The following is a 21,397-nucleotide window of genomic DNA, read 5'->3' as shown; positions in this document are numbered from 1 at the left end:
GTAGGCGCTCCCTAATAATAGATGGGACCCTATGTTAAAAGCAGTTTCCATATCACTTCAAAATCTAAGACGTCCATGTGTGTCAGTCTTCTCTCAGTTGAGAGTCTTGGGATCATACATGGTCGTCAGCAACTACCCTATGTATACAACTCAAGGAAACTTTTTTATATATATGTAGTAGAATATCCCATTAATTTATTAAAACAAAAGATCATTTGAATTTTTAACATCATATTTAGTTCATTCTGTCTCGATTTATTTTTTTTTTTTTTTTGAATGATTGAAATGTTTGATTGTTACTAGTTAGTATATTTTTATGTAACAAATATTAGTTTACAAAAACGCGATACAAAAATCATTTTGTTGTCAAAATTATTTTGCAAGTTAAAATTTGTCAAGTTTTGAAGTATTAAAATACGGTCTTCGGCCAAGACTCATACGTTTACACAAATACCGAATAAGCTGATGATTTGGGGGGGGGGGGGGGGGGGGGGGGGTAGACAGACCTAAACATTGAACATAAATACAGACTCCTAGGTTGACAGGATGTTCTATCGTCCAACCGCTTGTGTATCATGCACTAGGCTAAGGTCCTGTTTCCTGGATCAAGAGGATGTCTTAGATTTCATTCAAATTTCTACACTCGTATATATTAATGTTTAATTAACACAGAAAAGCAAATTCAAATGTAATTTAGGATTTTTCTCATGTTTTTGATATCAACACATTTCAAACGTTGATATTTGATAAATACATGTACATGTATTTATTTGTTTCATAAATACATGTATGTATTTGGGGAATGGCTGGTATTTATAAAGTTATGTATAGGTTGTTTTTTTAATATAATCCTTTGCCCTGTACCTGTACACAGCGAATACACCTATATACAAGCTATGGTGACACCAAATTCTAAAAATGCCCCCCCCCCCCCCCCCCCCGGACAAGGTTTTTCACAAGTTGCAGCTGGTTCAATCCTCACTTGGATATGTTGAGAAATGTCTAGAGACATAATTAATTAATCGTTGTATTCTTCAATTAATTTGCTTCAATATATCATTAAAGTGGCATTTGTAATTTCGGACTATGTGTTGCGCGCGGTATCCTATTTTAAAAACACTTTTAAAACAGAAGGAACCCAAAGAATGATATTTTTAGATGTATTTTTTTTAAGGTTATTTACTTAATGACCTGGCAAAATATTGCATGTTGATTTAATTAAAGTTTCTTCAACCCTACTGTGCGTGGTATTGGATGCCAAATTAAAGTCACAACTACACAGTTAAAGAACCTAATTGTTTAGATATTCGCCAAACTGTGTGGTATTCAAAGACTCCTTACTATTTTTACAAGGATTAGAAAACAACTCATTGAACTCAAATAAATAATATTGATAAACAAACAGACAATATTGATTATTTCCTTTACCTAAAATTTTCATTTTTGAGGAACTCACTTGCAAAAACAATCAAGAAGACAAAAAATGTCTTAAATTTAATAAAATAAAATACATGTACTTGTACACAAGCAACAATGCACACTTTCATCACAACAACATCATAATGACATCATGGTTTTTATATCACATGTTTTGCATGATTCGATCATGAGCAAAGTAGGTATTGAGACACAAAAATTGTTATTTAATAAAATTGATATAAATTACACAGACAAATACCGGGGGGTAGTACATACATGTAGTTCAATTTTGTTGTTCATTCATTGACGATGAATAAGCAGATTTGCAAAATCCACTAAATCTACATATACATGTATATGTAGATAAAAGTATGCCGTATATGTAGATAAAAGTATGCCTTTAGTAACTCTTGTTGATTTAAGGTAACCACTTTTCGGTCTCTCACGTAGCAATAACTGTTTTGAAAAAGTTTATTGAACTGGAAACTAACTTAGTAAGATTCTGTGGGATGGGTCTCAGACATGTTAACGAGATGACGTAAATGTTTTAATGATTGTGAATGAAAAGCACCAAGGTTTGAGGTACGGTAATTCATCATATTCAGCTAGAGAAATCTTCAGTGTCTTTATGGTGTGTGTTCATGGAGTTCACCTGAAGAAAAAAAACCCCTTCTAGACGAGTCTGATGTTTACCAGCGAGTCTTCAGATGTGCTAAACTTTACACAATCAAATCATCACTTCACTATAGACAAACTCCCACCAGTGTTATCATCAGTCTAATAACTTCTTCCTGAAAAAAAAACCCAAAAAAAATCAACATCATCAATCAAGGTTGTCCATTCCTTGGTAAGGCTTTTTGAAACATGTATTAATCAAATTCTAGATTTTGCTGTAAATATCATAAGAAGCTCCATCTTCGCTAGCCAAGGGTTTTCACTCCACTTCGTTCCCCATGAATGTTTATGGGGTACGGAGTGGACCGAAAACCCTTGGCTAGCGAAGATGAAGAAGTTCAGTCCTACATCATATACTAGTACTTACTCTTCTTCTTCTTCCTCTTTCAAAGCTGCTAACCTCTTCCTTTCTTTGGCTGACCTATTCAGCTTTCCACCTGAATGGAAAATCATAACTTACTTTTAACCCCCCAAAAATTATAAAAGACTTATTGATAAGAATCAGGTATGAAAAGGTTAGAAATCCACAGGGGGTCAACAGTTTACAGTTTCTTGGTATGGTGCCTTATAAAAATTTTTAAGTCAACATTCTTTCACTGCTTAGCATTGTAAAATGTACAAAAAAAATTACGGTAATTGTATATTATAATCAATACCTTCTGAGATTTTAATTTTACAAAAAGAAGATTTCAACACTAAAAATTATTGTGATATTTCAATTTTTTTGTTCATGACTTAAGTGAAAAGTACTCTTAATTATCAACTCAGAACCCTTTGAGGATTGGGGTAGAAATGTTTTCCTACCTCTAGAGGCATCCACTAGATATAACATCACAGCTGCTATGAGGGCAACTAAAATCGTATAAAAGAATTATAGACCAAAATTTCAATGACAGCAGACAGTGTGCACTAGAAATCTTAACAATCCCTTTGTTACATAGAATTAAATTTTCAGTTTGCAGATAAAGGTTTATTCCTAAAGTGTGAATTTCAGAGAGAAATATTGTATAAAGTATTAATACATGCAAGTCCCAAATTGCTCATTACAAATACTGTAAACGAACTTTTTTATGCATGTGAGAAACTTTTCTTGATCACGAAAATTAGTTGTTGCAAACCAGTGCATCTCAATCCGAAAATGTGCAAAAAAACTCGCCAGGAAGAAAAGTTGGACTACACCATATCCAAACTATGTTTTTAAATTCAATTCCCTAAAATTTGTGATTTACTGCTTTGAAATCTCCCAACGAAGGTTGGAGCAAATGGGACAAAATTAAGCATGTATCCATATATGAAAATGTTTGACAAGCCAGATCAAGTTGTGAACGTACCACAGAGGCATGCCAGAAAGAAGACTTCTAGGATAAGATAGCCGCTAGAGTCCACAATGGCACCTGCTGCGATGGCTATCACAGCCAAGCCCAGGTTCTGTATAGCTTGCATGCTACAAAACAGACCCAGACAACCATTAAAGAATTAACTGATCAACAAGTATAAGGGTTAATTCTTCATTAAATGAAAAATTATAGACTGTTCAAGGTGCTTTTTCATTGGTCAAAGTCCAACCATTCAAAAATTTATCAAAATATAGTTATTTGTTCCTTATATAACCTGAATATTATTTTTTTTTAGAGAAAGCAAAGGATGAGACATTTGAAGCAGATTTTGTGTGTCTGGCGACATGCTTGTCATTGAATGTCTATAGCAAAGAGAGATTTGTCATACGCAAATTTGCATACTTCAAACCAATTTGATGTACATATTTAAAATATACACACTTCACATATTGATCTTTGAAACTTAAAAGAAATGTATGCATCACTTGCAGAGCAATTTCACTAACATCAAAACCTGAGACTAATTTAGCAAATCCAAGGTTGCTCATTTTTTTTGTTTTTTTTTGTTGATACATTCCTCTGAGAGTTGTGTGCCTGTTGAATAATTCCAAGAATTCTAGGAATTTTTTTTATTTAAAATGAATTCATGTGTTTTTTTGCTCACTCCTGGTAATAATGAATTTTTCACACCACTTTCAGATGGCATATCAAAAAAGTTTTTTTTTTACCTACATACATGCCATTAAGCAATTTTTCAAATAGTAGATCAAAAAGATTTGTTTTTATTCATATAATTTTTTTTTACTCAGTTATGCCAAAAGTAAGCCATAACTGAATATTGTTTCAGATGGTTGATCAAAAAAAGAATTGGTTTTTATCAGTCAAAATTTAGGAGCTTTTTTCATGCTTACAGGCCATAAGCAGTAACTGAGTATTTTTTTCAGATGCTTGAATTGTTTTTATTCTACTTACATGCCATAAGCTGTCCCCAACTGACTATTGCGTACAATTTGGGAGGCTATCGGCCAGAGAGCACTAGCGAGGATGGAGTAGGCTAATCCCATACAGGACTTTGAAAGAAAAAAAAGCGAAGTTACATATTATGAAGAGGAAATGGATATTGAAGCATTCACTGACATCTTTACATATTAAGCAAACATTTAAAAAACTATAGTCTACAATTAAACAATTAAAACGGTAAAAAAAATTACAGGGTGGGTGATGTTTACAGTGTCAACCAAACTGTAAACCAACTTTAATTTATGTGCAAGGAATTTTCATGAGGCTCAAAAAAGCCTCATCGTCTCAAATATTTCTCCCAGCGAACTACTCCTTGTCAGAAACTTGTTATATAACAGCAAGGGTCTGGTTAAGGTTTAGCTGTAAAAATTAGTTGTCGTGCACTAGTTTATCCCCAGTAAATCACGAAATAAAGTTGTAGTGAATAAAAGTTGGTTTACAATAACCGTTATGGCAAGACTAACGGAGTACAAATGTTCATAAAAATTAAAGATATCATTTAGAATTCTTAGGCCAGTTTTATTTTTGATGCAAAGTTTCTTTTTTTACCAGACTTTTTATTCAGAATTATCTGTTAAGGTATACGCAAAGTACAAGACATTTTACAATTTATCAAATATGAAAGGACTATGTTCGGTAAGGTCAAATATCTGCCCACGATTTCAACCAATTTTTAAATACAGTCAAACTTCGTTATCTCGAACTAGATGGGACTGTTTAAAAATTTCGAGATATCCGAGTATTCGAGATATCGAGGGTAAAGTACTTTATAAATAAGGGGTTGGGACTTACAAATCACTTCGACATATCCATTGTATTCGAGATATCAGTGTTCGAGATATCAAAGTTCAACTGTAGTATCGTATAAAAATCAAATCTTCACAAATCATTGTATAGAGGATGCCTATAACTTAAATCTTGATTTTAGTCATCATTGCTCATTCGCTGTTTATCTATGAGGTTATCTAAATGACCTAATTCCCACAAAGGACTATATATGATAAGGGCCTAAAATGGCCCCCTAAAATGAACATCATCATTTTACTATCGTTCTTTGTTTTTTTAGTACAGATATGTATGTGATGTGTTTACATTATATTCATTTTGGTTCAAGTGCTCACAATTTAGAAATATGACATTGTAAAGACAACCTTTTCCCGCCATTTCTGCATTTCTAGCGTAAAACAGCTTGTATTCAAGCAGTTTTTCCTTCCGAAAGGATAGAGCGCATGCTTGAACAAACAAAATATTTTAATTAGAGATGTATCTAGCCAAGACTAATAAGTGACAAAAAAATTTTCCTTGTTCAAGCATGCGCTCTATATTTCCCATTCGTAAATAGATAAGAAAAATGTCAATTTTTGGCTGATTTTGATTGAATTATAGAAATGGCGTCACTTCTGACGTCATACACTGCCAGTGAGTGCAAATAAATCAAATAAATAGATGAAAAATATATTTTATATCAACTCTTCTAAAAAATTAGTTAACATTTTATTGTACCCGAAACACTTAAAAAATGGCGAATTATGGGGGCCAAATTTCACTCTTATCATATATAGTTCTTTGCAAAAAAATGAAAATATTCTCATTTTTGCTCTATATTTTGCATTCGGAAGTATAGAGCAAAGGTCTGCTCAAGTGCAATTTTAACATATGTTTTTCTTCAGGTTGTTATACACATTATACTAAAAAATGGTACTTGAGCAAGCCTGTGCTCGATATTTCCCAGTCGAAAAACCATGGGAAAACACCTATATTTTGCTACAAAACATCAATTTATCAAAATAATGCAATCTTCATGATGTCATTTCTACATTAAGACGTCACTGTGGTGATAACCTTTTACACCTTTATTTCCGATATGATTTTAACTATCTTTCACCTTATTTTTAAAGCTCTTTCTAAAACTTTGATTTTGAGGGCAATGCATAATGCATAAAACTGCACATAGTCCTTTGTGATGTCATAAGGAGTGTATTTTCCAAATCTCTAAAATAGATCTATAAAATCTCATTATCTGTGTCAAGGAAAGTTATTAAATACTTTAAATAACCAGTATACAGAATTTATTTTAAAATATTGCTTGAAAAGCTTGAAAAGTCGCAAAAGTGCTTGGAGATTATATGAATTGTCATGATATTTAATCCCAATTAAACCAAACTGATGAAAATCCATATCATTTTTATTCAGTTAGATAATATCTACTAGGTGTACACATACTTCTTGCTCACAGAATATTTTTCACAAACAACTTTGGTCTCGCAATCACACCAGGCTGAATTTACATGCTTTGATTTATCCTCTTTGAGTTGTTTACGTTAAGTAAATGATGATTCAGGTCACCTTTTGTTTATTGACATTCAACCACATGTACTTCATAAAAATCAACAAAATTGATGAGTCATGGATAAACATGTGTATGTAAACTTATCATTCGTAGGAGATCAAGAAAATATCTTGTTAATGAGATTAACAATTAAACGTTCTATCAGAGGACCATCCCTGTTAACTGCCTCTCAGAGAGAATAGCGTGACATCAGTTACAATCATAAGTCAATGTATGTATTCAAGGAATGGGTACACCAGTACATGCAATATGCCCGTTTCCCAATCCTTACTGAATAACAGAATTGATTCAATAAAAGTATGTTTTATGGTTATTAATTAATGCATGTATGTACTAAAGCAATGGGCCTCTCTGTACATAGATAGAATGTTCTATCGTTAAAGTGACAGACGTCCTGCAGACCTGAGCGTAGCCTGGCCCCGGGCCATAAAACTTAGATGAGCTCACTTTTGATCTCAGTCTTACTTTTCCACAAGGAATATATAGTAGAAAAATGAGACTTAGATCAAAAGTGAGCTTGTCTAAGTTTCATGGCCACGGGGCCTGGTCACGGTAAGATTATTCTTTCTACTTTGTACGGAACAGTGTTTGTTCAGGTATCCTTAACATAAAGCTCTACGTATAAATACATTACTCCTTATAATCAAAGGACTTAGCAGTAGCTAGAGTATGCTATGGAATTTCAAACAGTACATTTGTAGTAGCTCACCATGCCAACATATGGATTGAGGAATGTAAATGCCAGCAGCGCGTGACAGCCAATGGTACAAACCGTGCCCAGAATGACCCAGAAAATATTTCTTCCTGTTCGATCAATCAGAAAACCAAAGACAGGGGAGGCAACTGCAGAGATGATGTACACTAAACTGAAAAATATTTCAAAGCATTGATACTGGCTATTCAAAGAGTGCAATTTTTAATAATGATAATATTCAACCAAATCGGTTGATACAAAAATTTAACAAAACATTTAAATTGCCATACATACTGTAGTGAGCTATCTTGACAAATTATTAAGACAATGAATTTTTACACATTTGTTCTTTATTGAAATTATCTGTAAATGCTTCCATCTTTACATTTAAAGTCATTTACAATCTTTCAGTATATGATAATACATGTATGTACCTGTTTACATTGTTTGCTAAGCTTGGTTCAAATCCCCACTTCATTTCAAAAAATACCCTAAAACAAAAATTGATACGTAACATTTGATAAACTTATAAGTTGAATAATTTAAAGTGAAACCATAAGTTCTGTTACGTAATATTTTAAAAAACCAAGTCTCATAATAAGACCTACATCTTCAATATTCAAAACTAACACAGGTGCTGAACTGCTTTAATAAAATTCCTTTTAAAAAGCACATAATGAATCATTTCTATTGATCCACTAATAGAAATATGAAACATATTATACAATCAAAGTTTTTATGTAAATTGCCACTGGGATGACAAGTTCAAGGAATTTATTTTTATTTTTTAAAGACAATGACCATTCTCCCTTTATCAAATTAAATTCAATTTCGATTTTATCTACTTTCAAAGATATTGTTAATTGTATAGGCCATCACTACGTGTGAAATAGGAACAGCAACTCTTGTAAGAGATTGCAACTTAATTCTAGTAATAATTGACAGTACACAACTTTCAAATTTATAGCATTAATGCTTATTGAATGAACGTTTTCTTTTAAGGTTGTCCATCCACATTTCATATCTAATAGATTGCAAGTTTGATTACTAAAATCTTAGTGTGGTTTTAAGGGGTTTATGTAATAATAAAGATTCATCTTTAAAATTTTTAAAAATTTTGAATTTTAACAAATTTGTCCCATCTTGAGGTTAACATTGAAGTCTACGGGAAAAAATGCATTTTTAAATATATCTTTATAGCACAAATAATTTTCTCACAAATCTCTTGGTAAAAAGTTGCAAAAGCTTTTCTGTTCTTTGATAATGCTGAAAAAATTAATTATTTACCATAAATATTTTTGATAATTGAATTTTTTTTTTATTTTTGCAAGGGGCAGACAACTCCTTAAAAAACTTCCAAGTGCAAAAAGTTCATCTTATCAACTGCATACATATTCCCGAGTTTGGTTTATGTCGGCATCATAATAATTTCAATAGATATTCAAAATAGTTAAAATCTATCAAAATTGTTAAATTCACCTTAGTTATGGATGGATTACCTTAAAAGCTTTACATCAAGTCATAACGATAAAAATAAATGCAAACAAATTGCACATTATAATATTTGTTTCCACATTCTGCTGCAATTAAGACATTCCCTTCCAAAATACTGCTTCATTGCTAACATGCAGTTACTGGTATGTCATTTTCAAGTAATTTTTTTATTGTCAGAAATATTATATAGTTAATAATTGAAATAACATGGCTTTTACAGTATATCATTGGTTGAATTTGGAAACATTTGATCGTAATTGCGACAATCAAAATATTAAATAGGTCATTATATATAAAGCATATTATGATGTTTGAGTTATATAGTCACACCAGAAAGTAAATCTATAATACACGTACAACATAAAAAGACATGTATAAGAAATATATGATTTTTACTTACAGTCCTAGACCAATGAATGGGAAGACTGCTACATAATAGCCTACACAGATGATACTCAGCAACCAAAAGGTCAAGGGGAAGTCCTTCACATCTGTTATCCTGATCTGTTCATCTGTAAAAGTCAAAGGTCAAAGTTGTTGTATTGTAAGTTCATGCAAGAGCTTCCACAATAATATTTATAATAATTACATGCCAAAAATTTCAAAATACCACAAAAATAAGAAGTCTTCAGAGCAATGTTGAGGCTAGATCTGTTATCGCTTTCAAATCTTTAGACAAGTACCCCTATACATTTCCGCATTCAGTTAGGGATTGTACAAAATAACCCATTGTTTGAAACTACATGATATAATGCCTAATTAATAAATGTTGCTGGAGGTATATTTGCAGCAGACTTTAAGTTTACTGCCTTGTTGAAATACAATGATGATTTTTTTTATTCATTCATATAACAAAACTGCTTTCCCTGTACAACAAGAGAACATTTGTATATCTCCTGGTCAGCAGACAATTAAACCTTATCTTTCCCAAAGTATATACACATGTAAACATTACAACCATTTCTAGGTTTCAGACTGTTTTTCAGCTTAAATACTGCAGATTCCTAATTAAACTCAAGGATTAAATTAATCAGCATAAAATCGTAAGAATTATCCCTTCAACTCCTTGTGAATGTTAAAATCTCAATTTTATTTTTCTGACAGTCCTGTACTACATAAAATTATTTTTAGAAAATCGGTGTGGGCGATTTTATATTCTTGCAATTTGATGCAAATCAGCAAATCAAGGAATAAAGTACTCATGTAAAAAAAGGAATCTATGGTATATCTCTTAATTTCTTTTACCTGAAGTAACAGCAGCTCGTTTTAATATTCTGTCTGCTCTTTTGTCAAAGAAGCTCAACGCTAGAGCACAGAACAGAGAAAACACACACATGATGGCTCCTGTGGAAAAAAAAAACAATAGAAAAATGAGAAAAAATACTGTGAAGTATATACAATACAGAGGGGAAATCAAATGCTGCAGAATAACAGAGCAAGTACGATTTTTATGAGATTAATCATCATACAATAAGAAAATATTTTCAGGACTATATAAGTCAATAGTGACATTTACTGGTAATTACTTTACTGCATTAGTACCAGTATTCAGATAACTATGCTGAAAGCCAAAACAAGAAATGTACCAGTACCGGTACTTCAAATAACGGTTACATTACTGTTGCATGCCATTTCATGTGGGGTTTTTTCCACTAATTAATACATGTGTATATGGGTATCAGTTGGTGTGTTTTGAGTCAGTAAGTGAAGCACTGAGTTGCCTCCCTTACCAATCATAAGGACCACTCCTAGGTCCGTGTAGTCGTTTTTGAATCCAAATCCAGTGATCCACTGATAGATGGGCTGCATGATGTTCATATTCACAGTACTTCCCTACAATGGTGATGACAGCTAGTGATAACCAATTTAAATTCATGTGCATTAAAATGATGAGGTTCTGGTGAACCTTGCAAAATTTTGAGTCATCATCGCAAATACTTCTTGCCCCAAAGCAGTCCTGTATTTGAAATTTATCAGCAAAAGCTCTGATGTGAAAAGTCCCAGTGATCAGTTGTTCAATTATAAAGTAAAGTGATTGCTAATAATAAAAGTACATTGTATTCAAAAGTCAGTATATATGAAACCTTTATGGTATATGGTTGGAAAATCTAAGACCTGACTATGCTTTAAGACAAAGAAACTCACCACTCGAGAAAAGCTCAGCTGAAGACCAAACACCATGTTGAGTTCTTTTCCTTGGAACCACTTGACAGCATATGTATTTTGGGCAACACATAATGATTCCCCACCAATACTGTAACGAATTAATAAAATGTTTAATAAAAAAGTAGATCTAAGGTCACAGCTCATAGATCCATTTTAACAAGACCTTGGACTCTGATTATAATATATGTAATTATTTACTTGCATCGATTAAAACAACAAAAAAATGACACTGGTCTCAAGTAAAATATCCAGAGATATGAAGGAACAGCACTAGAGCTGGTCAGATCTGTTTATTTCAGTAAGTGTTGACAAAATAGCCAACAAGGAAATAGAAAAAACTTTATCACATTCCCATTTGACACAACTACCAAAAGGCTAATAAGTTAAATATAGGCATTAGTAATATATAACATTCACCTGTGACAAAGTTGATATGTCACATAACCAATTTCAGAATTTTAAGAACACATGCAGCTTCAGTCATTAATAATCATGGTCTGAGAAAATTTCAACTGGTTGGAGTTTTTAATTACATGTATTTCCCTTTCCCAAATTAGTATACCATGGCATTTCCTTACTTAAATCGAAACAAATACATTTTAAAATGAAATGCATTGTAAAAATGACAATCTTTAATCATACACACTATAGATTTTTAATTAATCATTATATCACACCCATGTTTACTTAAATAGCAATCCATGAATGCATCATTCTCATCACTGTTCACTTACCCAAAAACAAACCTGCCCACATTCATCAGCCATACATGGTTTACAAGGGCACCTGCAGCGAACAACACCTATTGAATAATTAGAATTTGATATGTATACGTCATTTTTCCTAAAAGATATTAATCTTTATTAAAAGCATTTACAGTGTACAAACAGTGCATGAAAATTTTTCTGAAGGTGAAGGTGAAGGTGATGTTAATGTTAACGAAGCTCACGGCTGGCGTAATGAACAATTTCATTGAAAAGCTTTAAAACAACCATCAGTTCTGGGTCTTTGAAATGCTTTTAATTATAAACACTTTGAGACCCTTGATAATTTGAGAACTGTAGATTCCTAATTAAACATGAGGAATTAAAATCCGCATAAAATTGCAAGAAGCATCTCTTGCGGATTTTAAATTTTCAGTCAGTTGTGAACTACATGACATTTTCACAAAGGTATGGTGCTCACAATTTTATGTTCTTGCAATTTGATACAAAACAGTGGATTCACGAAATAAAGTACTTGTGAAAAATATATATGGAATCTACAGTGGATATAGCGACTGTAATGTGAACGAGTTTTGATCTCTACCTGTCCTGCAGTGACAAACAAGGAGAAGATGATGGCCCCCATCCTGACCCCAAACACACGGTCAATGAGAAAGCCTCCGAAGAAGCAGAGGATGACATTGGGCCAAGAGTACCAGGAATAGAAGCCCATGAAGGTGCTCTCCGAGATGTCCAGGGCCTTGATCATCGTGTCCTGAAGGGCGGCAGGGTTGTCATAGCAGAAGTAGCTCCCTGGAAATAGTGAAAATGTTTACTGAAGACATATACAGTAAAACACGCTTACTGGTATATAATAACGGTCGAAGAGCCAGGGACAGGCGATTTTACTTCATTATAAGCATAATTTGTTATATATGTAAAGTTTACAACATGTAAAAAAAAGTCATGGGGGTTGGGGAATGAAAATCACTTCCCTGTAAGCGTCAATTCATTATATGCATGTTCGCTATAACCATGTTTTACTGTAAACATGTAACTGTTACTTTTGATCAATAAATGTAAATCTACAACAAAAAATGCAATTCAGCTATCATCTAATAAATGAGCTAGCATCTACAATTACATGTACTTATATGTAAAAGTGCAAATTTCAACTTGTGTTGAGGAACACAATATTTATTTTAGTGTGATGGGGTTATATCAGTTTAGTATTTCAGCTGTTTTAAATCATCTGAACGCATTTTGCTTGTTACGTTAAGATGATATATGATGTATCATAATTTGGGTATTGTAAAGTGAAGTGCTGTACATGCTTGAAACATTCATGTTATGAGGGCTCTTAATACCTATCTTTTTGGACAAAATTTTTATTCTATAAAACCTTCTCCAGCTATACATGATGTATATATGTGTGTCTTTGAAGTCAACGGTGTTAAATCATTTAAAGACTTTTCTTCACCTTCAAAGAATGCCAAAACTACCGTAATCTACTTTAACAGTTTTCTAATTATTCAAACTAAATGTTATTATTGGTCAGAAATAGATATTCCTGCAATTCAATTGAGAAATATTATGAAATAGTTAATGCACCTTTTAATACTGGTAATTATGTTATCACATTTTTCTGAAGTTTCAAAGTGCACAGTCAAGTTAGGTCATGTGAGGTTTTACACGAGACATTCCTTTCATTTCAATGCAGTATCATTAGTACACTGGTATAAGCCAGCTAGGTCATAGATAACTCACTTGCAATAACTTTGGTTATACTTTTAACCAAATAATAATACTGTTACATATTTCTTGTGATAATCCTAGCTATTATGATAATATGACCCCTAACATTAATGTAATGATATCAACCACTTGGTATCGATGATAAAAGGTCTCTCAAGTTTCCCATAACATAATACGTCTAGCTCTGGAAGTAATGTATCAATCACTCAAGGACACTTACGGTGTATTTGGTGCTTCGATTTACTTCCTCTGGTAATATATAGATCTACATGTACATGCTGCACACCATGGTAGAATTCAAACTGTTGCATGTAACTACACCATTTAAGTCAGAATGGCTTATTTATTGAAAATCACTAATGGGCAAATGCATATTACATGTACTTCAGTTGCAATTTATGACAAACAAAAAAGTTGAAAAACTTGCGATAGTTGTGGACTAATTAACCTTGTTTCCACACAAATTCTGTGACAATAATCAGTACTTATTCCATTGAATTCTTCCGACAATTTATTACTGATGCTGTCCCTGTACTTTCCACATTCAAATTTTCTTTTAAACAATGCTAACTGGCCTAGAAAAATCAAGTGTGTTAAATTCATGTGCAGATCGAGAGTTGACATTTTACAACAAACTACACTACTTCACTTAACAGAGCTGGGGAAGGATATCTGAAGCAAGTAAAGCGAAGATTGTAAAATTTCTCAAGGAATTTTCTGGAATCAAATATTTGTAAAGAATGGGTTGGAAAATAAGATTAATCAGTCCAAAACTAGTGTAAGCTTTTGTGCCCGGTAAATTGCAACTTTATAACATGTAAAAAAGAATAAGGAGCAATAGCTCCTTGGTCTTCCATCCAAATTAACTTACAGACCTGCAGCTATAGGCATTTTTAAATAAGAAAAAAAACATAAATCTATCATAAAACCAGTTCCATGAACTAACCAATTAATAAACGCAATAAAAATATGAAAACTGGGATCAACATCCTTTAATACATGATTAAGACTTTTGATATTCAAGTTTTTCGCATGGTTTATACACAGACCTAAATATGCAGCTCTACTTAATTGTAGTAAATTATATTAAAATTGCCAAAAATTTCTAAATTTCGGGATTTAAACAGAAAACATGGATCTAATGAGTTTATTGAATAGCTCTCACCAAAGCTGAGGAAGCACATGATGGCCAGCACCAGGTATCGATGCAAGGGACGGTGGGGGTTGCATGCCATGGTCCCTCCACATCCATCCAAAACTTCCTCCTCCCCATCGTCTCCCTCATTCACTGCTCCCAACAGGGGCTTCTTTTCTGACTGAGAATCCGTCATTTCTCTACCGTGGAATCAGTGATGTGAAAATGTGCTGTTAAGTCGAGGACATTGTCGAGTGTTTCTATGTGTCAGGCTCTTCAAAGTACTTGTGATTATATATCATCATACGTTATGGTCACGAGATCTCTCAAAATAGTAACGTACAGCCTCTAAATTAAAAAAAAATTAGATTCGTTCGAAGTTACGACTTCTAAATCATATGCTGTTTCAAGATCATCAAAGTAATGCCGATATTATATTGTTTACTTTAACGATCATTTTTATCCAAAAATATTATCAGCATAAAAAAATAATAATGAATTCTTTGAGTAGAGATTAACGTAATAGTTCCGGTGTAAACTTCCGGTACAGTTTTCTCATGAGAAAGAAACTTTGTTAATTTTTTGTGCACAAAACTGCACAGCAGAAATGAGTTCTGCAAGCAAGGTATATTTTGTTAAAGCGAGAATTAAATTACCTATTCATCATTTTCCCAAATGAAAGATCATTTGCATTAAAAGATAATTAATTCACCGTTAGCGTTCAGTCACACTGCATGTGCACTTGCATTGTGCAAGATAACTATGTTTTATTCCTTATCATGTTTGTAGGTTTAATTTTACACATTCATGTATTTTGACATGTACTACATTTAATAACCGGATAAATTGTGTGTCTGCTTAAAGGTTGGTGAAATATTCACAGCAGCAGGTGCTGCCTTTACAAAACTAGGGGACCTTACTCTACAACTTCACCCTACATCAGAACAAAGTCCATCAAGGTGATCAGAAGAAAAGAATGTCTACTTGAAATAAAAATAAATGTTTCCAGCCTGAACAATGCATATGATCTGTAGTCTAGAATTGTTATGAGAGGCTAGATTAATCACAATATATTTCAACAGAACTTTAACTGTTCAATGGTCTAATGGCAAAATGGGATACTTTTAATTTACCAGTAATATTTATGACCATTATTTTGTTTTAAAAAATCAAATTTCTATATACTTATCTTCTTTTAGTGGAAAGTGGACCCCTCATGAAGTGGACATGCTGAAGAATGCTGTCAAACGGTTTGGAGATGATCTTGACAATATAAGTGAAATAATAAAAACTAGGACTATGTAAGTCAGATAATTAAAAAATTATATTATAGTCATTAGAAGCTCAAAAAGATGCAGAGAAGAAAAGTGTTGGATGAATGAAAGTGACAAAGAGATTCAGGTGTAAACTTTTTGAAGTTTTTAAATTTTAGATCTCAAATTAAAACACAAATGAAGAGGAAGGCATATGAAGATGCAGGACTTCCACAGCCAACAGAACCATCCCCTAAAAAGCAAGCTGTGAGAGCAGAAAAGACTCCGCAAGTAGTTACAGTTACAACAGCCACAGTTAGTGCTTCAGTAGAATCTCAGCCCAAAAAGCAACCCCAAAATGGTACATGATTTAATATTCAAATTAGATACATGTAAATGATCTTAAGAGTGCTAACTTGATAAGAAAATTATTGTTTATAAAATGCATCTTTAATGCATAAGATATCCCTCTCAATGTGAACTGTCAGTTGAAATATCACACCAAGAATCTGATGCAAAATATGAATACAGACAAACTGTCTACTAATAATGCATGACAATATGAATAGTTGAACACAGATATCATTCATGTGAGAAGAAGAGTAATTACTTCTGATTATTTATTTTGATATTCCGATAAAAGAATTTCATATGTAGATATTGATGTCTAAAACAACTCCTCAGGGCTGTGTTTGAACTATCTTTATTTTAGATGTGACATTAAGTGCTCTAAATGCTCCTGAAAGTGATGTAGATATTGAAGGAGATTCTTCCTCATCAAAACGCTTAGATTTTGATTCAGGTAAGAGAAAATTATTTTTACTCCTTGCTTTTTAATTTCATAAAATTATCACAGCAATTTCTATTTATATAGACAAAAAATGTGTTTATGATACTGATAGGTAGTTTATCTTTTCATGACAAGATGAACATAAAAACTAGTTTAAACAAATCATTAAGTGGATGAATAAAATTCATATTAATGCTAAGAAGTAAAATCTAGCTTTATTATTTTTTATAAACTCTTAAATTAGGGACAGTTATTGTAAAACAGGAGAGAGTGGAATAATAAGGTTATATATCAATTTTATACAGTTATTTTTGACAGTTTGTTGCATTCGTTTTTATACTTTGTCACTTGCTTATTATTTTTATTTATTATTTTGTCTTTGTATTTCAAACAAAATTTTGCATGCCTTATTGTGAATTTTAAACTGCGGTTTAATTAATATATTATATTGTTTTACAGTACAAGTGAATTTAAAAGCATATCAAGACTTACAAAAAAATATGACAGTAAAGCAAAATGAACCAAACATTCTGAAATATTATATTTTTTAATCAAAAAATATGTAAAGTTGAACTTTGATATCTCAAACACTGATATCTCGAATACAATGGATATTTTTTAAGTATTTTACCCTTGATATCACAAATACTAGTACTTAGATGTCTCAAAGTTTTTAATAAACCATCCTGTCTAGTTCAAGATAATGAAGTTTAACTGTATATGTTTCTTTTTCTGAATACTTACTTGTTTATTGTAGATGTAGATTCCAGCATGTTGTGAACTCAGTGTGTTAAGAGTTCCAGACCATGGCAGCATTTACTAACAGTTAGGTCTTCTGTGACACACTGATGAGTGAACGGCAATTATTTATATTTCAACACTTGGATCTGCAGATTTTACATTGTTTGGATTAAAGGCTTGAAATTCAAGCGATTCCTGTTACGTAATCATATTTATTCTCCACTTTTATTGATGGTTCATGCTGAAGGGGAGTTAACTTGTCTTCACCTTAATCTGGGAGATAACTAGTCCTCTTCTGCTCAATTTTCTTGTCGAAATTTAAAAATTGTCTTATTATGAAAAAGTGAATACATGCAATTCTGGTACTTAAATTAAAATGTGAGTTGATCAAAGTGAACAAAATACATGTATATGTGAAACAAGTAATTTATTTACAAGTTCATGTAATAAATCTATGCCTACTGCATTGGTTGTTGCCCCTGATATGTCTACATACCTTTTAAAATATTTTAAGAGTTCAAAATTACACAGAGTTTCAGAATGAAAATTAAATTACCCTTAACTTTAATATGATGTCAGGAAAGATGCAGTTTGTTGAGATGTACAAGAACAAAAAAAATGTAGAATATCACAAATGAATTCAAAAGAAAAAAAAATACCCATAGATTAGACAGTATGTGTTAATTAAATAATGTTTTGAACCTTTGGAAAAATGTATGTTGTTCATTAGCAGGCATTTTTTTTCCATAATTTTTCATTCAAAACAAGCGTGATGGAGAAATTGGTGCTAGACTTCCATGGAATACCTTTTCTTGTCTGTATAACTATGTCTCAATTAAACTTTACAAAATGTGTTTTCATGTCACATTAGCAATCCGTGGGTTGGTACTACAGTACTTTGTGGCTCACTCACATTGGAGCGTGTCTGAGTCGATATCTGATATTTAGAATAGTTTTACTGTTCATATTTTACATGTATCACTATATCCTCATTAGATGTGAATGTTTTATCATTTTTTTGGTGTTTTAGAAGAATTACGTTATTAAATACTGTGAACCAAAGAAAAGAGTTTTGATTTTTTTTTCTTTTTTGAGTGGTATTTTATAATTGTACAAAGTAAATTCTCACATATGTAGTTAGAATTATCATTGACTTAAAAGTCCAATGGACCAGGTGTTTTATTTCTGTAAATGTACATTCTTTATTGTAAACCATTGTCACAGAAATAAATGATTTACTTTAAAACTTATTTACTGGTAAAAAAAAAAAATTGGTGTTGAAACACTATGCACATTCTTGAGTGTTCCAAATCGCTCATCTGACCAACAATGACCAACTGTTGACCTCAATCTGACCCAGGTAAATTTACGAATTCAAAAACGGAAAGAACACGAAACTGGTATGAATGCACAAGTAATGTTTTCATTGCTTCTACGTGTTGTGTTTGTCAAAATTATGTGGAGTTTCGAAGCTGCATTAATTGATGATCATGAATTCATGAATTTATCACGGATCTAAAGCTTTCTTCGCCAGCCAAAAATACATGTATAACATATTGATAAGGAATGTTGTGTATCAGAAACCTTTATCTAGCGAAGATGTGAAGCTATATGTACATTTTATTTTCAATATTTTCATATTAACACTCCTTGGAAGAGTGACTAGCCCTGTTTTAAAAAAAAAGTGAAAGCTTCGTGGCTCTAGTGAAGGTAGCATAAATGTATAAAGTTTACTGACAGATAGATCGGAAAAGCTCATTTTCAAGAGTTTTCAGCTCATGTGCGTTATTAATATACCAGTATTTTCTTCATAAATTTATGCAGGCCTATCTTAATTATTTTTTCTATGGTGATTCATGCAGGTATGAAAGCAGCAAGTACTGCAGAAACAAGAGGCCAATTGGCCTTAACAGTCACCTGAGTAGCAGATAACCCATACAGAAACTTGTCTAGGAATCTCATATTTGCATTGAGTTAGTTTTCATTCTGGAGTAAGAAAAATTTATAAATCTGTAATGACGACCACTTCCATGGCTGAAATCTTTCAAAAAGAACTATGAAATCTATAATTTTGGTAAAAAACTAATAGATCTGGTCTACAAAATCATGAATTCAGTTTTCCTTTCAGGTGTGTGGGAGTAAAGAAGATATAATATTTAAACATTATGTGTATTTTAAAACACCTATACATCCATTTTGGCCCTCCCCTAAAGTCAAAACCCATACTCCAGGGCACATGAAATTTAAAATTTTAGTAGAGGACTTCCTGGTAAACATAATTATGAAGTCAGTTTTTCATACAGATGTGTGAGAATAGAGAAGAAGATTTTTAAACATTATATGCATTAACACTATATTGCCCCCCCCCCCATGTCCTGAACCCCTGACCTAGGGGCCATGAATTTCACAATTTTGGTAAAGGAGTTAGTGGACATCATAATCATTAACATTATAATCATGCATTTAGTTTTTAACAAATATATATGGGAGTTGAGAAGAAGATTTAAGTTTTGATATATTTTTACTATATGGCCATATTGGCCCCACCCTAGAGCCTAAACCCCTGACCCAGGGGTCATGACTTTCACAATTTTGGTAGAGGGATTCATTAACATAATCATGCATTTAGTTTTTAACAAATATATATATGGGAGTAAGGAAGAAGATTTCCTAAGATTTAATACATTTTTACTATATGGCCATATTGGCCCCACCCTAGAGCCCGAACACCTGACACAGGGGTCATGAATTTCACAATTTTGGTAGAGGGTTTCATAGGCATTATAATCATGCATTTAGTTTTTAACAAATATATATGGGAGTTGAGAAGAAGATTTTCTAAGATTCAATACATTTTTACTATATGGCCATATTGGCCCCATCCCAGAGCCAAAACCCCTGACCTAGGGGCCATGAATTTCACAATTTTGGTAAGGGCTTCATGGACATCATAACCATGCAACCAGTTTTTTCCTCACATGTGTGGGAGTAGAGAAGAAAATTTTGAAAATTTGGCTTTTTTGGTGCATATTTGGCCCCACCTGTGTTGCCCCGGGGGCGGTAGAGTTAACGTGTTAACGCACGACGGACGACGCGCGACGACGGACGAAAACAGAAAGCAATAGGTCACCGGAGTTACTTTACTCAGGTGACCTAAAAATACGTAACCCGCGTACACACTGGGAACGAGTAGTTGATATTTGTTTATTAAATTGGAATATATATATATATATCTACATGTAGGTAGTTTGAATTGCAACGCTTGTCCCGTTTCTTACACCTCAAACACCATCCACCTTTGAGAATTGGGCGTGTTTTGATTTAACTTAAAATTTGACACCCATCCAGATCCATCGTTTCAAACCACGGTCCGGATTTAGCATAGCTCTCTCCAGATGGGAGAGAATCGTACATATTTGCAGTAGTTTGCGACGATAACACCCACCCACCCCCCCCCCCCCCCTCACAAATCTCCGACACAAGGCAAAATAAAGAATAAATAACTAGTTAAGATGAAGATTTGGTTTGAAAGTTAGGGATATTATACACCTGCACCTATATACTCTTCCTGGAACTAAGATTCATTTTTGACACTTGAAATTCTATTTAACAAGACAGTCGACATTGAAATTTCGACAAATCTTCTAAGATTTTATACATTAAAAATTCAGCTTAAATCGTGCCTCTCTCTCTCTCTCTCTCTCTCTCTCTCTCTCTCTCTCAGATTTTGCAAATAGGGATTACCGGTATACACTAGTATATTAGATTTAACAAGTAATCAGTATTTAAATCTATCGGCAATTAGTTTTTATTCGTCATATTGGAATAACCCATTGTTAAGTCATAAGGGATTTCAATTTTTTA

At 32.7% G+C, this 21,397-nt stretch overlaps 2 protein-coding genes across 6 annotated transcripts; one reads left to right on the top strand and one right to left on the bottom strand.

Moving 5' to 3' along the window:
* Window positions 1-1,481: 1,481 nt before the first annotated feature.
* Window positions 1,482-15,084, bottom strand: LOC105319936 (major facilitator superfamily domain-containing protein 1). 2 transcript variants are annotated; one of them, XM_011417673.4, is made up of 14 exons: window positions 14,780-15,084; window positions 12,464-12,672; window positions 11,890-11,957; window positions 11,135-11,243; window positions 10,720-10,822; window positions 10,235-10,333; window positions 9,390-9,501; window positions 7,930-7,986; window positions 7,511-7,667; window positions 4,404-4,501; window positions 3,426-3,538; window positions 2,899-2,946; window positions 2,462-2,531; window positions 1,482-2,210 (listed from the first exon to the last, which is right to left on the bottom strand). In XM_011417673.4, exons 1-14 carry the CDS (start codon window positions 14,943-14,945, stop codon window positions 2,192-2,194), a joined length of 1,428 nt encoding a protein of 475 aa, XP_011415975.3. In that variant the 5' UTR covers window positions 14,946-15,084; the 3' UTR covers window positions 1,482-2,191. The 2 variants fall into 2 exon arrangements, 1 of the variants encoding a protein (XP_011415975.3); XR_004602065.2 differs by lacking the exon at window positions 3,426-3,538.
* A 173-nt stretch (window positions 15,085-15,257) lies between these two features.
* On the top strand, window positions 15,258-18,779 carry LOC105319938 (chromatin complexes subunit BAP18). Of its 4 annotated transcripts, none has more exons than XM_034472307.2 (7): window positions 15,262-15,374; window positions 15,614-15,708; window positions 15,949-15,999; window positions 16,182-16,363; window positions 16,715-16,804; window positions 17,037-17,075; window positions 17,550-18,779. In XM_034472307.2, exons 1-6 carry the CDS (start codon window positions 15,357-15,359, stop codon window positions 17,069-17,071), a joined length of 471 nt encoding a protein of 156 aa, XP_034328198.1. In that variant the 5' UTR covers window positions 15,262-15,356; the 3' UTR covers window positions 17,072-17,075; window positions 17,550-18,779. The 4 variants fall into 4 exon arrangements, with proteins under 4 accessions (XP_011415976.1, XP_034328198.1, XP_034328197.1 ...); XM_034472306.2 differs by having other exon boundaries at window positions 15,949-16,050; XM_011417674.4 differs by lacking the exon at window positions 17,037-17,075 and having other exon boundaries at window positions 15,258-15,374; window positions 15,949-16,050.
* Window positions 18,780-21,397: the final 2,618 nt, after the last annotated feature.

The sequence above is a fragment of the Magallana gigas genome, chromosome 8 (assembly GCF_963853765.1).
Source record: "Magallana gigas chromosome 8, xbMagGiga1.1, whole genome shotgun sequence".
Classification (NCBI taxonomy): domain Eukaryota; kingdom Metazoa; phylum Mollusca; class Bivalvia; order Ostreida; family Ostreidae; genus Magallana; species Magallana gigas.
This window is presented reverse-complemented; position numbering and strand designations above follow the sequence as displayed.

Excerpts from the sequence above, each read along its gene's own strand:
- LOC105319938 (XM_034472306.2), top strand. Across the intron at positions 15,709-15,948 it reads TCAGAACAAAGTCCATCAAG|TGGAAAGTGGACCCCTCATG; the intron begins GTGATCAGAAGA and ends ATCTTCTTTTAG. Across the intron at positions 16,051-16,181 it reads ATAATAAAAACTAGGACTAT|ATCTCAAATTAAAACACAAA; the intron begins GTAAGTCAGATA and ends TTTAAATTTTAG.
- LOC105319936 (XM_011417673.4), bottom strand. The coding sequence starts at position 14,945 with ATGACGGATTCTCAGTCAGAAAAGAAGCCCCTGTTGGGAGCAGTGAAT. Across the intron at positions 10,334-10,719 it reads AGGAGTGGTCCTTATGATTG|GAGCCATCATGTGTGTGTTT; the intron begins GTAAGGGAGGCA and ends TTTTTTCCACAG. Across the intron at positions 4,502-7,510 it reads TCAATCCATATGTTGGCATG|TCCTGTATGGGATTAGCCTA; the intron begins GTGAGCTACTAC and ends TTTCTTTCAAAG.